Source organism: Ovis canadensis, chromosome 9, assembly GCF_042477335.2.
Source record: "Ovis canadensis isolate MfBH-ARS-UI-01 breed Bighorn chromosome 9, ARS-UI_OviCan_v2, whole genome shotgun sequence".
In the NCBI taxonomy this organism is placed as follows: Eukaryota; Metazoa; Chordata; class Mammalia; order Artiodactyla; family Bovidae; genus Ovis; species Ovis canadensis.
In genome coordinates this window covers 97,551,113-97,566,064 of record NC_091253.1, presented here as the reverse complement: position 1 = coordinate 97,566,064, position 14,952 = coordinate 97,551,113, and the positions used below count along the sequence as shown (strand labels likewise).

Here is a 14,952-nt window from a genome sequence, read left to right as displayed (position 1 = left end):
GGTTCCAGATTGGGAAAGGAGTACCACAAGGCTGCATATCGTCACCCTGCTTATTTAACTTATATGCAGAGTACATCATGTGAAATGCCAGGCTGGATGAATCACAAGCTGGAATCAAGACTGCTGGGGAAAACATCAGTATTGCTGGGAAAGGCTGAAGGCAAAAGAGGCGGGGCAGAGGATGAGGTGTGTGGATAGTATCACTGACTCAGTAGACATGCATTTGCACAAATGCTGGGAGAGAGTGAATGACAGAGGAGCCTGGCATCCTGCAGTCCATGGATTCGCAAAGAGTGGGAGTCGCCTTAGAGACTGAACAACAACAAATTCCCTGACTGCCCAGTTACCTTGAGTCTTTTCTGTGTCTTCAAAAATGCAAGACAGATTGATCTAGGCAATATTCCCACAGACTATAGCACTTTTAGGTCTCTCAGTAAATCGGTCTGGCAACTATCCCTTCCTGTTCTCAAATATCAAAGTCAGAAACCCGAGGGCATCTGAACATGTTATGTAGTCTCGTGTATACAGCTGCAAAATGAGCATAAAAGTTGGGGAGGTGGCAAACAAGTGGCTGAGGCCTAGGTTTACCTCTTGGTAAGCCTGTATTTGCACACCAATGACAAAATCTCTCTTATAGAAGGTTAAATTTCTCTGGCTTGCATCAGGCATGTCTCTTGACTCAAGCATCTTAAACTTGGCCCATTCAAATAATTTTTGGGATCAGATATAGAATTTGAGCATTCCACATTTAAGGATTATATTTAAGGATGATATTGGTCAGTATTCTTCAGAGAAACACAGTCGACAGGATACACATGGCTATATTACAGCAGTTCATGAGGTTATTGAGACTAAGAAGTCTGATTATCTACTCTCTGTATACTGAAGAACCAGGGAACCTGAGGGTATAATTCTGTTTGAGTCCAAATGCTCAAGAACCAGGAATTCTGAAGTATAAAATCAGGAAAAAGAAGTACTTTTTATGTATTTTAGACCAAGAAAGGAGACAGAATTCACTTTTTCTCTTCTGTTTTACACTGCCCCTCAGTGGACTGGATCATGCCTGCCTACATGGGTGAAGGAAGATCTTTACTCAGTCTACTGAATCAAATGCGAATCTCTTCCAGAAATAACCCACAAACACATCCAGAAATAATATTTTACCAGCTCTCTGGGCATCCCTTAGCCCAAGCAATTTAACACATAAAAATAACAATCATAATCCAACATCACTGGAGATGGTGACTGCAGCCATGAAATTAAAAGACGCTTACTCCTGGGAAGGAAAGTCATGACAAATCTAGACAGTATATTAAAAAGCAGAGACATTACTTTGTCAACAAAAGTCTGTCTAGTCAAGGCTTTGGTTTTTCTAGTAGTCGTGTATGGATGTGAGAGTTGGACTATAAAGAAGGCTGAGCTCTGAAGAACTGATGCTTTTGAACTGTGGTGTGGAATAAGACTCTTGAGAGTCCCTTGGACTGCAAGAAGATCCAACCAGTTCATCCTAAAGGAGATCAGTCCTGGGTGTTCATTGGAAGGACTGATGCTGAAGCTGAAACTCCAATACTTTTGCCACTTGATATGAAGACCTAACTCATTTGAAAAGTCTCTGATGCTGGGAAAGATTGAGGGCAAGAGGAGAAGGGGACGAGAGAGGATGAGATGGTTGGATGGCACCACCGACTCAATGGACATGAGTTTGAGTGAACTCCAGGAGTTGATGATGGACAGGGAAGCCTGGCGTGCTGCGATTCACGGGGTCACAAAGAGTCAGACACAACTGAGTGACTGAACGGAACTGAATGATGCAATATATTTAAGGATTTTTATGTCTCAGATGAACTATTTATCATCATCTCTCTCTCCTTAGTTTTTAGATAGACTAGCCCAACAGCTCTGAGCACGTCCTGATTACCTTCTGACTTTACAAAGTCACCTTTATACTAATAAACACAGCCAATGCAAGGCATTCTTTTTGCTAATAGAATAGCTAGTAGGACTGATGGTAAAATAAGCTATGCATCTATATATTTCTCAGTCATAGTTCTATACATTATTTTAATATATAAAATTTCTGTTTGGAGATTATCAGTTTGGACTCCCATGACTGTGGTTAACTACTATTCTCTATGGTAAGTTCATGTTTACATTGATTTTACCACTTAAATTTTTTACTGTAGCCAAGGAAACCATATGATAATGATGACCAAAATGAATTTAAACATTTTGTTAGAGTTAAATTTCCCACCCTACGTTCAGCCAATGCATACTCTTCAAAAACCATATCACAGTAATGCTTTTCTATTTAGAATTACTATGCAGATATTTTGCTTATCCACTCCATTAAAAAAAAAAAAAGGCCTTCAGTGTGGGGAAAAGGCATTATAGTTACTAAAGGTGAGTGTGGGGGTATATGCCTTTATGTATTTTAATGTAATTATTGCATAATTCACTTAATGAGTATTGGATTGAGTTTTCAAATAGTATCATGACTATAAGTAAATTGATAGGAAAGTGGATAGTAATGAATTAGGGAATACTGGCAGCCCCAGCCTAAGCCACTGTTTATCTCTTTAGAGACAGAATTCAAATTGCCTTCATTAACTGAGCAATATGCTATGGAGAATGAGCGTGGTCCTTATCAAGAGGCTCTTTCATTTGCATTTTTGCTAAACTTTCAAGTTTCTCTGTTTTCTAGGTGCTAAAAGAGCTCTGAATAGGAGAGAAAAGAAAATTTTCAGGTAGGTAAGCCAGGGGACACAGGAAGACTAAAGAAACAAACAAACAAAATTATTAATGAAGATGTCAGAATTGAGCCTGTATATTTGTGATTCCAAAAGCCAGTCTTACAGAAAGAAGCTAGAATGTACGGATGCATTTATTCTCCGCACATTCATCAGTACCACAACAAAGCGGGAGGTTTTTCCTTTGATAAATGATCAATACTTCACAGGACATTGCCCTAGCCACCCTGCTGTTGCTGGTTAAAAGTGTGAATTTCAACTAAGCAGTAAATCTTTATGGTGTTATATCTGGAACAGTTAACTTCTCCCTTAATCGCCTACAATTCTGAACACTTATTCTGCAGAATCATTTTCTTTAAGCTCACTCAGTAGGAAAAATATACTTATTGGACCAGTAAAGAAACATCAATATTTTAATCCAAATGAAACACTAAATATTAAACAATTGTTTTGTTTGGGTTTTTAATGATATGCACATGGACAAAATTATTATACTTCTATGGCATAAGTGAAGAGGCAATCAAATGTATTAATACATGTTGCTATTGTTCAATCAGAAAGACTAGATCTCTTCAAGAAAATTAGAGATACCAAGGGAACATTTGAAGCAAAGATGGGCTCGATAAAGGACAGAAATGGTATGGACCTAACAGAAGCAGAAGATATTAGGAAGAGGTGGCAAGAACACACAGAAGAACTGTATAAAAAAGATCTTCACGACCAAGATAATCATGATGGTATGATCACTCACCTAGAGCTAGACATCCTGGAATGTGAAGTCAGGTGGGCCTTAGGAAGCATCACTACGAACAAAGCTAGTAGAGGTGATGGAATTCCAGTTGAGCTGTTTCAAATCCTGAAAGATGATGCTGTGAAAGTGCCGCACTCAATATGCCAGCAAATTTGGAAAACTCAGCAGTGGCCACAGGACTGTAAAGGTCAGTTTTCATTCCAATCCCAAAGAAAGGCAATGCCAAAGAATGCTCAAACTACTGCACAATTGCACTCATCTCACACGCTAGTAAAGTAATGCTCACAATTCTCCAAGCCAGGCTTCAGCAATACGTGAACCATGAATGTCCAGATGTTCAAGCTAGTTTTAGAAAAGGCAGAGGAACCAGAGATCAAATTGCCAACATCCGCTGGATCATCGAAAAAGCAAGAGAGTTCCAGAAAAACATCTATTTCTGCTTTATTGACTGTGCCAAAGCCATTGACTGTGTGGATCACAATAAACTGTGGAAAATTCTTCAAGAAATCAGAATACCAGACCACCTGACGTGCCTCTTGAGAAACCTGTATGCAGGTCAGGAAGCAACAGTTAGACCTGGACATGGAATAACAGACTGGTTCCCAGTAGGAAAAGGAATACGTCAAGGCTGTATATTGTCACCCTGCTTATTTAACTTCTATGCAGAGTACATCATGAGAAACGCTGGGCTAGAAGAAGCACAAGCTGGAATCAACATTACCGGTAGAAATATCAATAACCTTAGATATGCAGATGACACCACCCTTATGGCAGAAAGTGAAGAGGAACTAAAAAGCCCCTTGATGAGAGTGAAAGAGAAGAGTAAAAAAGTTGGCTTAAAGCTCAACATTCAGAAAACTAAGATCATGGCCTCTAGTCCCATCACTTCATGGGAAATAGATGGGGAAACAGTGGAAACAGTGTCAGACTTTATTTTGCGGGGCTCCCAAATCACTGCAGATGGTGACTGCAGCCATGAAATTAAAAGACGCTTACTCCTTGGAAGGAAAGTTATGACCAACCTAGATAGCATATTCAAAAGCAGAGACATTACTTTGCCAACAAAGTTCCGTTTAGTCAAGGCTGTGGTTTTTCCAGTGGTCATGTACGGATGTGAGAGTTGGACTGTGAAGAAAGCTGAGTGCCGAAGGATTGATGCTTTTGAACTGTGGTGTTGGGTAAGACTCCTGAGAGTCCCTAGGACTGCAAAGAGATACAACCAGTCCATTCTAAAGGAGATCAGTACTGGGTGTTCTTTGGAAGGAATGATGCTAAAGCTGAAACTCCAGTACTTTGACCACCTCATGCAAAGTGTTGACTCATTGGAAAAGACTCTGATGCTGGGAGGGATTGGGGGCAGGAGGAAAAGGGGATGACAGAGGATGAGATGACTGGATGGCATCACAACTCGATGGACGTGAGTCTGAATGAACTCCGGGAGATGGTGATGGACAGGAGGCCTGGCGTGCTGGGATTCATGGGGTCTCAAATAGTCGGACACGACTGGGCGACTGATCTGATCTGATTTGCATCAGTGATGCTGTCCTGCCATTTCATCCTCTGATGTCCTCTTCTCCTTTTGCCCTCCATCTTTCCCAGCATCAGGGACTTTTCCTATGAGTTAACAGTTTGCATCAGATGACCAAAATACTGGACCTTCAGCTTCAGCATCAGTTCTTCCAGTGAATATTCAAGGTTTATCTCCCTAAAGATTAACTACTTTGATCTTCTTCTTGCAGTCCAAGAGACTTCCAGGGGCCTTCTCCAGCACCACATTTCAAAGACACCAATTCTCTGGTGTTTTGCCTTCTTTACAGTCGAGCTCTCACGACCGTATGTGACCACTGGGAAGACCATGGCTTCGATTATATAGACCTTTGCTGTCAGTGTGATGTCTCTGCTTTTCAGCACACTGTCTAGGTTTGTCATTGTTTTCCTGCCAAGAAGCAACCGTCTTCTGATTTCATGGCTGCAGTCGCCACCTGCAGTGATTTTGGAGCTCAAGAAGAGGAAATCGGTTACCACTTCCACTTTTCCCTTCTATGTGTCAGGCAGCAATGGGGCCAGATGCCATGATCTTACTTTCTTTTTTATTTAACCTTTAGTTTAAAGCCAGCTTTTTCACTCTCCTCCCTCACCCTCATCCAGACGCCCTTTAGCTCCTCTTTGCTTTCTGCCATTAGAGTGGTATCATCCATATGTCTGAGGTTGTTATTTCTCCCGCCTGTCTTGATTCCAGCTTGTAACTCATCCCGCCCGGCACGTCTCATGATGTGCTCAGCGTATAGGTTAAACATACAGGTGGCAGCAGACAGCCCTGTGGTACTCCTTTCTCCATCTTAAACCAATCAGTTGTTCCAAACAGGGTTCTAACTGTTGCTTCTTGACCCACATACAGGTTTCTCAGGAGATGGGTACGATGGTCTGGTATTCCCATCTAAGAACTTTCCAAGATATATAGACTGAGTTAAAAGTTGGCAGACTTGATTGTACACGTCCAACTCCTATTTCCTATGTTTTAATTCTTTCCCATATATATATTCCTAGAAAGTCTTCAATCACACAAACCACATAAGCATTCATAATACCAATCATACTCAACTCAGTGGGAAAATTCTCATTTCCTATGTCACTTGAAATGCCCCTATACCTTAAAAAAAAAAAAAAGACAAACAGTTTTAAAAAGTACTGGTTCATGTCTGGAAAAGTTCAGCTAATAGAAGATACATTTGAAGGATATGTGAGTCTTTCTTGACGATTTTAATATTTTAAGAGAAAATATAGACCATTTAATAGGCATCATTTCCTTATACAGATTTTTTAACATTAAATTTATGAGGCCCTAAAGTCAATGCAGCTTCAAAGATATAGACGTAAAATGTTTTTAACAACTAGACTCATTATTGGAATAAAATAAAATTTTCTCTTTTCAGAAGTTTAGAAGAATATCTTTTCCCTGGAAGCAAATGCAGTTTTTCCTGTGTCAGCAAAACTCTACCATTATAAGTGCTACTTTTCTTGATTAGTTAGGATGAAAATATTTTTCCACTATTTAAAACCATTTAAGCAATTGCCTTGAGGAACTGTGAACTACTTCATTAGAATGCCTGTGTGATATTAATAAAAATAAACATTTTATTTTAAATGAATTATGTATCAAACCACTATGGGCCAACTACTATGTTGTAAATATTTTATTATTATATGCTCAGGTATAGAATAAGTTAAACATGCCTGAATATAAAGCACTGCTCCTTACAATATTTTCAGCACTGCAATGCAAGATAAAGAATGAAATCAAGTGTAGAGTATGTTAGCAGTTTCCTGAGCTAATCATCAGTTAGCCAGGAATATACATCTGTTTGACTCCAAAGTATCTGGCTTTTCATTGCACTATAGTGAATTCTCCCAGCATAACTGCCATTATTCTTCAAACCAGTTCTTAAAAGTGAAATCATAATTTTATATTATAGAAGATACACCTATTACAATAATGCAAGAGATCATCTTATTTAATATTAGGCTTTGCATTTCCTTTTGGAAAAGAGGATGTTATTTATTATATTTTCTTTCTTGGAAATTTAATGTTATTTTAACTTTAACCCAATCTAGTTCATTCTATTAATAATGTATTTGAACCCTGCCTGATCTAAAAATGCAAAGATATTACACTAATCCAGCTAGCTAAATCTTCTAATGAACTAACAAATCTTAACTTGATGCCTGGGCTTAGCGCATCAAGGAGGGATTTACAGTTTTACAAATGGATTAGTTGTCATTAAACAATACATACTTGAATTTTAAACATTTTATTGTGGTGAAAAAGAAAAATGTTTGTCTTGATTATAAGGATTATGGAGATGATGATTTATGAATCTTATAAATCTAGAATTTGTAATTCTGTGAATATTTTTAAAACACAATTTGAAGTATGAATTGTTTCCTAGAAAGAAACACATGCTTCCTGTATTAAGTAGCCATATTTTTAGCTGTTGAGCTTTTTTTTTCTGCCCAAAGAATTTCATTGACATTAATTATATAATAATAAAGACATTAATATTCAATGAATGAGAATTTTTCAACATATATTTTTATCCTAATAAAGAGAATTTCTTTATGTAATTATTAAAATACATTCATGAAAAATATATTCTTTTTTATGCTAATACTTTTTTATTTGATCAGATTTTTAAAAGCCTCATAACAACTTGTTATATTGTTTTGGTAAAATACTTCAAATCCTCTTTTAAAATGATAAAGTATAAAGAAACAAACATTTTTAACACTCTTGTTTCTATATTATTGTTGCAGGCACTGTGTTAGGTACTAGAGACCTAAGTTAAAATTGGTTTGCAGATTATAAGAAAGAACATTGAAGTCTAACGAAAATTAGTAAGAATGTCCCCACCCCCTAAATATATGTCAGAGAGATTTCTGCAACTATAATTTTTTTCATAGATCTAGACGTAGGAAAGGATTAATGGGGTATTTAACACGACTTTTTCCAAATGTGTTCCATGGAACCCTATTATAGAAGATAGTAGTAGTTTCACGAAATAAATAAATGCTTCTTGTGGTCAAATAATCATGGTGCAAAATCAATGGTAGAGAAAACTGCTGGTGGCTTAGCATGAATCAAGGGAGTGGTGCATGCAAAGTAAAAAGTCTGTTTTGAAGAAAACCTCTTGGGGAGTTTTTTGAGTTGTAGCTGAACTAGCTGAGCTTTTTTATTTTTTCATTATTTTTGCATATCAGAATAATTGCAAGGATTAGAAAACTGATAGATGTGTTGCAATGGAGTTTGTAAGAATCTGGTTTCTATAAAACTAAAGATCTCATACAAAAACAATAACTTATGTAATTGTATTGGATTGGGAGACCAAGGAAAGAATAAGAGACTAAAAAGAAGCAAACAAATTTTACAGATTAGAAAGGTGATAATGGAAACCACCCCAAATCACCCCCCCACACACAGAAAAGATATGGTGGAAGCTACACCACTAATGTCAAACAAGGTTAAGTTTCAAGTGGAAACACTGGAATTAAGTGTTAAAAAACAGTAGAATTTGCTTAATGCATGTCTCATGACTTGAATATTATAGAATCTTCTAAATGACTTTTTATAGAAAACAAAATTCAGAGTATTTATACAGTACACTATAAAGGTTTAATCTTTAATCAAAGCCACATGAAAAATTACTATTGTGTAATGACTCATACATATTCTTGTTGTAAAATGCTATAAAAGGCCTCATATTGTTTGGTGATTTTAAAAACAAATTATTTGTTGAGCTTAAGTTTATAAATTAGAAAATTACTTGGGCATTCTAAAAAAATAAAATAAAATAATAAAACTATGCACTTACCATCATGATTAGGATTTCCTAGTGTCCATGGCTCATCTGAGTCAAAATGAGTATCTCCCCCAATTCCTGGTCCAGGGAAATAGGCATGTGCCAAAAACCCTCCCTCTCCATCAAAAGGAGAACTGTCTCCATGAAAGCCAGATGCAAAAATGATGGTTATATCCACATCACGTTTGCCATTTTCTAATTCACTGTAGGGAACTTCCTCAAATGTCAGAGGAGTGACATTCTGCCACACGTCAAAGGCACGACGAATAGCTTTACGGGTTTCAGGGTCTCCCACTTTTGGAGTTACGTTCTTTATACTGAAATTTAGAAAAAAAAAGGATAATCAGTATGATGTTATTATATATAATTTGACCTATTACACATTGACTTTTTAGAAATTTTCATCACTTCAGCTGAGAAAAAAAATTAGAAAATATCTCTTAGTAAGTAGGGAAGAAACTAATTCTTTCTCTCTATAGCTAGATTTCACTATGCTGGGTCATTAAATTCTCAGCAGTATAGTATTCATCTACCAAGGCTATAAGAGATCTGCAGAATGGTTAACACTGGGGTAGTTATATCAATCATCACTTTGTCTCCTGAACAATAATAGAAAAGCGGCTTTGCTAAATGATCAAACAGGTACAGCAGTTTTAAGCTGAAATAAAAAATTCAATTTCTGTACAGTTATAATTTCTTTTACGGGCATGCTATTGTGTACACACATTACTTCCAAACAATGTCTTTATGCTCATATTATGAACAGTGAACACAAAGTTATTTCTGTTTTTAAATAAAAGGTCAGTTAACTAGTTTCTGATGTCGACTGTTCTGTTATATATTTAATTATTCACAGTCAAAGCCATGTGAGTGAATAGCTCTTTAATACAAATATTTAACAGTTATATGAATTTATTTAAAGAAGTAACTTGGACACTATTACCTTATTTTTCTTGAGGCTAATAACATATGGGAAAAATTATAAATTTTTTTTCTATTTAGCTCTAATCAGATATTTATCTTTTATCACTTATTTTACTATTTTCTAAATAGAACATAAACAAATATATATGTATATATTTTAGTATTTTATATTGTGGTAGTGTAAGTTCATATATCTTTGCAAAAATTAAAGAGCAAATTTCACACGGGTTGTAAATAAGTTTCAGACCATTTCAACCAATAATTTTATACTGATGAATCCATGAGTTTCACTAAGAGGATATCTTAATGCATAGGACAGTATAATATTCAGGTTAATATTATTATTTTATTATTGCATGGAGGCTAAATTATATAAAAATTATGATGTCTCTTTTACAGCTATAACATATACAGGATCTGAAATTTTAAATAGCAAAAATGACTTTGCTATTTTCAACTATTTAGCTGTATGGAAAAATACTCAGGATATAATTTGTGGTGGTAAAATAATATGCAGATTGTATTTCAACTATCTGTAACTATGTCAAGATAATTACAAACATTAGGCAGAAAATTAACCATTTACAAAAAACCACTTAATTGAGCATTTACTGTGAGCCAGGTGAGTATTTCACACCTGTCATAGAAACAAAGGATCTGAGATGAATTTAGAGAAAACTCAGAATGGTAGAGCTAGTTTTTAACCCAAATATCTTGACTCAAGAAGCAATTATATTAAATTCTAATGTAGACTACACAACTAAAACAAGGTTTACACTATTTTCTAATCCATATTATAGACCAGACTTATAATGACTATTTGATGATAAATATCATCTATTATATACAAGGAAAATAAGGAGGCAAATCAAGTGAAATTATTTATTTTTATTGCAGTATATTTGGTTTACAATGTTGTATTAGTTTCAAGTGAACAGGAATGTGAATCAGTTATACAGATACATATATATAAGCTTTCTTAGAATCTTTTCCCATATAGCCAGATAGAGAGTATTGAAAAGAGTTCACTGTGATATACAGTAAGTTATTAGTTATCTATTGTATATATAATAGTAAGTATATCTCAATCCTTATCTCCCAATTTACCCTCCCTCATTTAATCCCTAGGAACCATGTTAGTTTTTTACACCTATGATTGTACTTCTGTATTATAAATAAATCCATTTTTACCTTTTATTTTTTTAATAGATTTCATACATAAGCAATATCATATGATATTTGTCTTTCTCTGACTTACTTCACTCGTATGACAAAGTTTAGGTCCATCCATTTTCCTGCAAATGACATTCTTTTGTTCTTTTTATGGCTAAGTAATATTCCATTGTATATATGTACCCCTTCGTCTTTATACATTTCTCTGTTGATAGAACTGAGGTTGCTTCCATGTTTTGACTATTGTAAATAGTGTTACAATGAGTACTGGGGTGCATATATCTTTTTGAATTATGGTTTTTCTCAGGGTATATTCCTAGGAATGGGATTGCTGGGTCACATGTTAGTTCTATTTTTACTTTTTTAAGGAACCTCCATATTATCTTCTGATGCTAAATTCTGATGCTGTAAAGAACAATATTGTATAGGAACCTTAAACGTTAGGTCTGTGAATCAAGGTAAATTGGAAGTAGTCAAACAGGAAATGATAAGAGTGAACATCAACATTTTAGGAATCAGTGAACTAAAATGGACTGGAATGGGTGAATTTAACTCAGAAGACCATTATATCTACTACTGTGGGCAAGAATCCATTAGAAGAAATGGAATAGCCATCACAGTCAACAAAAGAGTTTGAAATTCAGTACTTGGATGCAATCTCAAAAATGACAGAATGATCTCTATTTGTTTCCAAAGCAAACCATTCAATATCACGGTAATCCAAGTCTATGCCCCAACCAGTAATGCTGAAGAAGCTGAAGCTGAATGGGTCTTTGAAGACCTACAATTCCTTCTAGAACTAACACCCAAAAAAGATGTCCTGTTCAGTATAAGGGACTGGGATGCAGAAGTTGGAATTCAAGAGATACTTGGAATAACAGGCAAATTTGGCTTTGAAGTACAAAATGAAGCAGGGGAAAAGCTAATAGAATGTTGCCAAGAGAATGCACAGGTCATAGCAAACACCCTCTTCCAAGAACACAAGAGAAGACTCTACACATGGACATCACCAGATGGTCAACACCGAAATCAGATTGATTACATTCTCTGCAGCCAAAGATTTAGAAGTTCTATACAGTCAGCAAAAACAAGGCTGGAAGCTGACTGTGGTTCATATCATGAACTCTTTTTTATTTTTTTAAGGAACTTTTTCTTCAATATAAATTTATTTATTTTAAGTGGAGATTAATTACTTTACAATATTGTATTGGTTTTGTCATATATCAGTCTGAATCTGCCATAGGTATACACCTGTTCCCTGTCCTGAACCCCCCTCCCTCCTCCCTCCCCGTACCATCCCTCTGGGTCCTCTCATTGCACCAGCCCCAAGCATCCAGTATCATGCATCGAACCTGGACTGGCGATTCATTTCATATATGATATGATACATGTTTCAGTGCCATTCTCCCAAATCATCCCACCCTCTCCCTCTCCCACAGAGTCCAAAAGCCTGTTCTATACATCTGTGTCTCTTTTGCTGTCTCGCATACAGGGTTATCGTTACCATCTTTCCAAATTCCATATATATGCATTAGTATACTGTATTGGTGTTTTTCTTTCTGGCTTACTTCACTCTGTATAATTGGCTCCAGTTTCATCCACCTCATTAGAACTGATTCAAATGTATTCTTTTTAATGGCTGAGTAATACTCCATTGTGTATATGTACCTCAGCTTTTTTATCCAATCATCTGCTGATGGGCATCTAGGTTGCTTCCATGTCCTGGCTATTATAAACAGTGCTGCGATGAACATTGGGGTACATGTGTCTCTTTCAGTTCTGGTTTCCTCGGTGTGTATGCCCAGCAGTGGGATTGCTGGGTCATAAGGAAGTTCTATTTCCAGTTTTTTAAGGAATCTCCACACTGTTCTCCATAGTGGCTGTACTAGTTTGCATTCCCACCAACAGTGTAAGAGGGTTCCCTTTTCTCCACATCCTCTCCAGCATTAATTGCTTGTAGACTTTTGGATCGCAGCCATTCTGACTGGTGTGAAATGGTACCTCATTGTGGTTTTGATATTCATTTCTCTGATAATGAGTGATGCTGAGCAAATTCAGACCTAAATTGAAGAAAGGAGGGGAAACTGCTAGACCATTCAGATATGACCTAAATCAAATCCCTTAAGATTATACAGTGGAAGTGACAAACAGATTCAAGGTTTTAGATCTGATAGACAGAGTGCCTGAAGAACTATGGACAGAGGTTCATGACATTATACAGGAGACAGGGATCAAGACCATCCCCAAGAAAAAGAAATGCAAAAAGGCAAAATGGTTATCTGAGGAGGCCTTACAAATAGCTGTGAAAAGAAGAGAAGCTAAAGGCAAAGGAGAAAAGGAAAGGTACACCCATCTGAATGTGGAGTTCCAAGATGAGCAAAGAGAGATAAGGAAGCCTTCCTCAGTCATCAATGAAAAGAAATAGCAGAAAACAATAGAATGGGAAAGACTAGAGGTATCGTCAAGAAAATTTGAGATACCAAGGGAACAATTTCATGCAAAGATGGGCACAATAAAGTACAGAAATGGTATGGACCTAACAGAAGCAGAAGATATTAAGAAGAGGTGGCGAAAATACACAGAAGAACTATACAAAAAAGATCTTCATGACCCAGATAATCATGATGGTGTGATCACTAACCTAGAGCCAGACATCCTGGAATGCAAAATCAAGTGGGACTTAGAAAGCACCACTACAAACAAAGCTAGTGGAGGTGATGGAATTCCAGTTGAGCTATTTCAAATCCTGAAGGATGATGCTGTGAAAGTGCTACACTCAGAATGCCAGCAAATTTGGAAAACTCAGCAGTGGCTACAGGACCAGAAAAGGTCAATTTTCATTTCAATCCCAAAGAAAGGCAATGCCAAAGAATGCTCAAACTACTGCACAATTGCACTCATCTCACACACTAGCAAAGTAATGCTCAAAATTCTTCAAGCCAGGATTCAACAGTGCATGAACTGTGAACTTCCAGATGTTCAAGCTGGATTTAGAAAAGGCAGAGGAACCAGAGATCAAATTGCCAACATCCACTGGATCATCAAAAAAGCAAGAGAGTTCCAGAAAACACATACTTCTGCTTTATTGACTAAGCCAAAGCCTTTGACTTTGTAGATCACAACGAATTGCGGAAAATTCTTCAAGAGATGGGACTATCAGACTGTCTTACCTGCCTCCTGAGAAATCTGTATGCATGTCAAGAAGCAACAGTTAGAACTGGACATGGAACAATGGACTGGTTCCAAATTGGGAAAGGAGTACATCAAGGCTGTATATTGTCACCCTACTTATTTAACTTCTATGCAGAGTACATCATGAGAAATGCTGGGGTGGATGAAGCACAAGCTGGAATCAAGATTGCCAGGAGAAACATCAGTAACCTCAGACATGCAGATGACACCATCCCTATGGCAGAAAGTGAAGAAGAACTAAAGAGCCTCTTGATGAAAGTGAAAGAAGAGAGTGAAAATGTTGGCTTAAAACTCAACATTCAGAAAACTAAGATCAGGGCATCCAGTCCCATCACTTCATGGCAAGTAGATGGGGAAACAATGGAAACAGTGACAGACTTTATTTTTTTGAGTTCCCAAATCACTGCAGATGGTGACTGCAGCCATGAAATTAAAAGATTCTTGCTCCTTGGAAGAAAAGCTATGACCAGTCTAGAAAGCATATTAAAAGCAGAGACATTACTTTGCCACCAAAGGTTTGCCTAGTCAAAGCTATGGTTTTTCCAGTAGTCATGTGTGGATGTGAGAATTGGACTATAAAGAAAGCTGAGTGTGGAGGAGTTGATGCTTTTGAACTGTGGTGCTGGAGAAGATTCTTGAGAGTTCCTTGGACTGCCAGGAGATCCAACCAGTCCATCCTAAGGGAAGTTAGTCCTGAATATTCACTGGAGGGACTGGTGCTAAAGCTGAAACTCCAATACTTTGGCCTGATGCAAAGAGCTGACTCATTGGAAAAAACACTGATGCTGGGAAAGATTTAAGGTGGGAAGAG

The 14,952-nt window shown here is 36.9% G+C and overlaps 1 protein-coding gene across 2 annotated transcripts in view; it reads right to left on the bottom strand.

Annotated features, from left to right (window-relative positions):
- Positions 1-14,952, bottom strand: part of MMP16 (matrix metallopeptidase 16) — a 379,172-nt gene that overhangs the window by 149,302 nt on the left and 214,918 nt on the right. For both annotated transcript variants that reach the window (XM_069600663.1, XM_069600664.1), the window contains exon 4: positions 8,865-9,169. In XM_069600663.1, the coding sequence (XP_069456764.1) occupies positions 8,865-9,169 (305 nt within the window). The remainder of the gene's footprint in view (positions 1-8,864; positions 9,170-14,952) is intronic.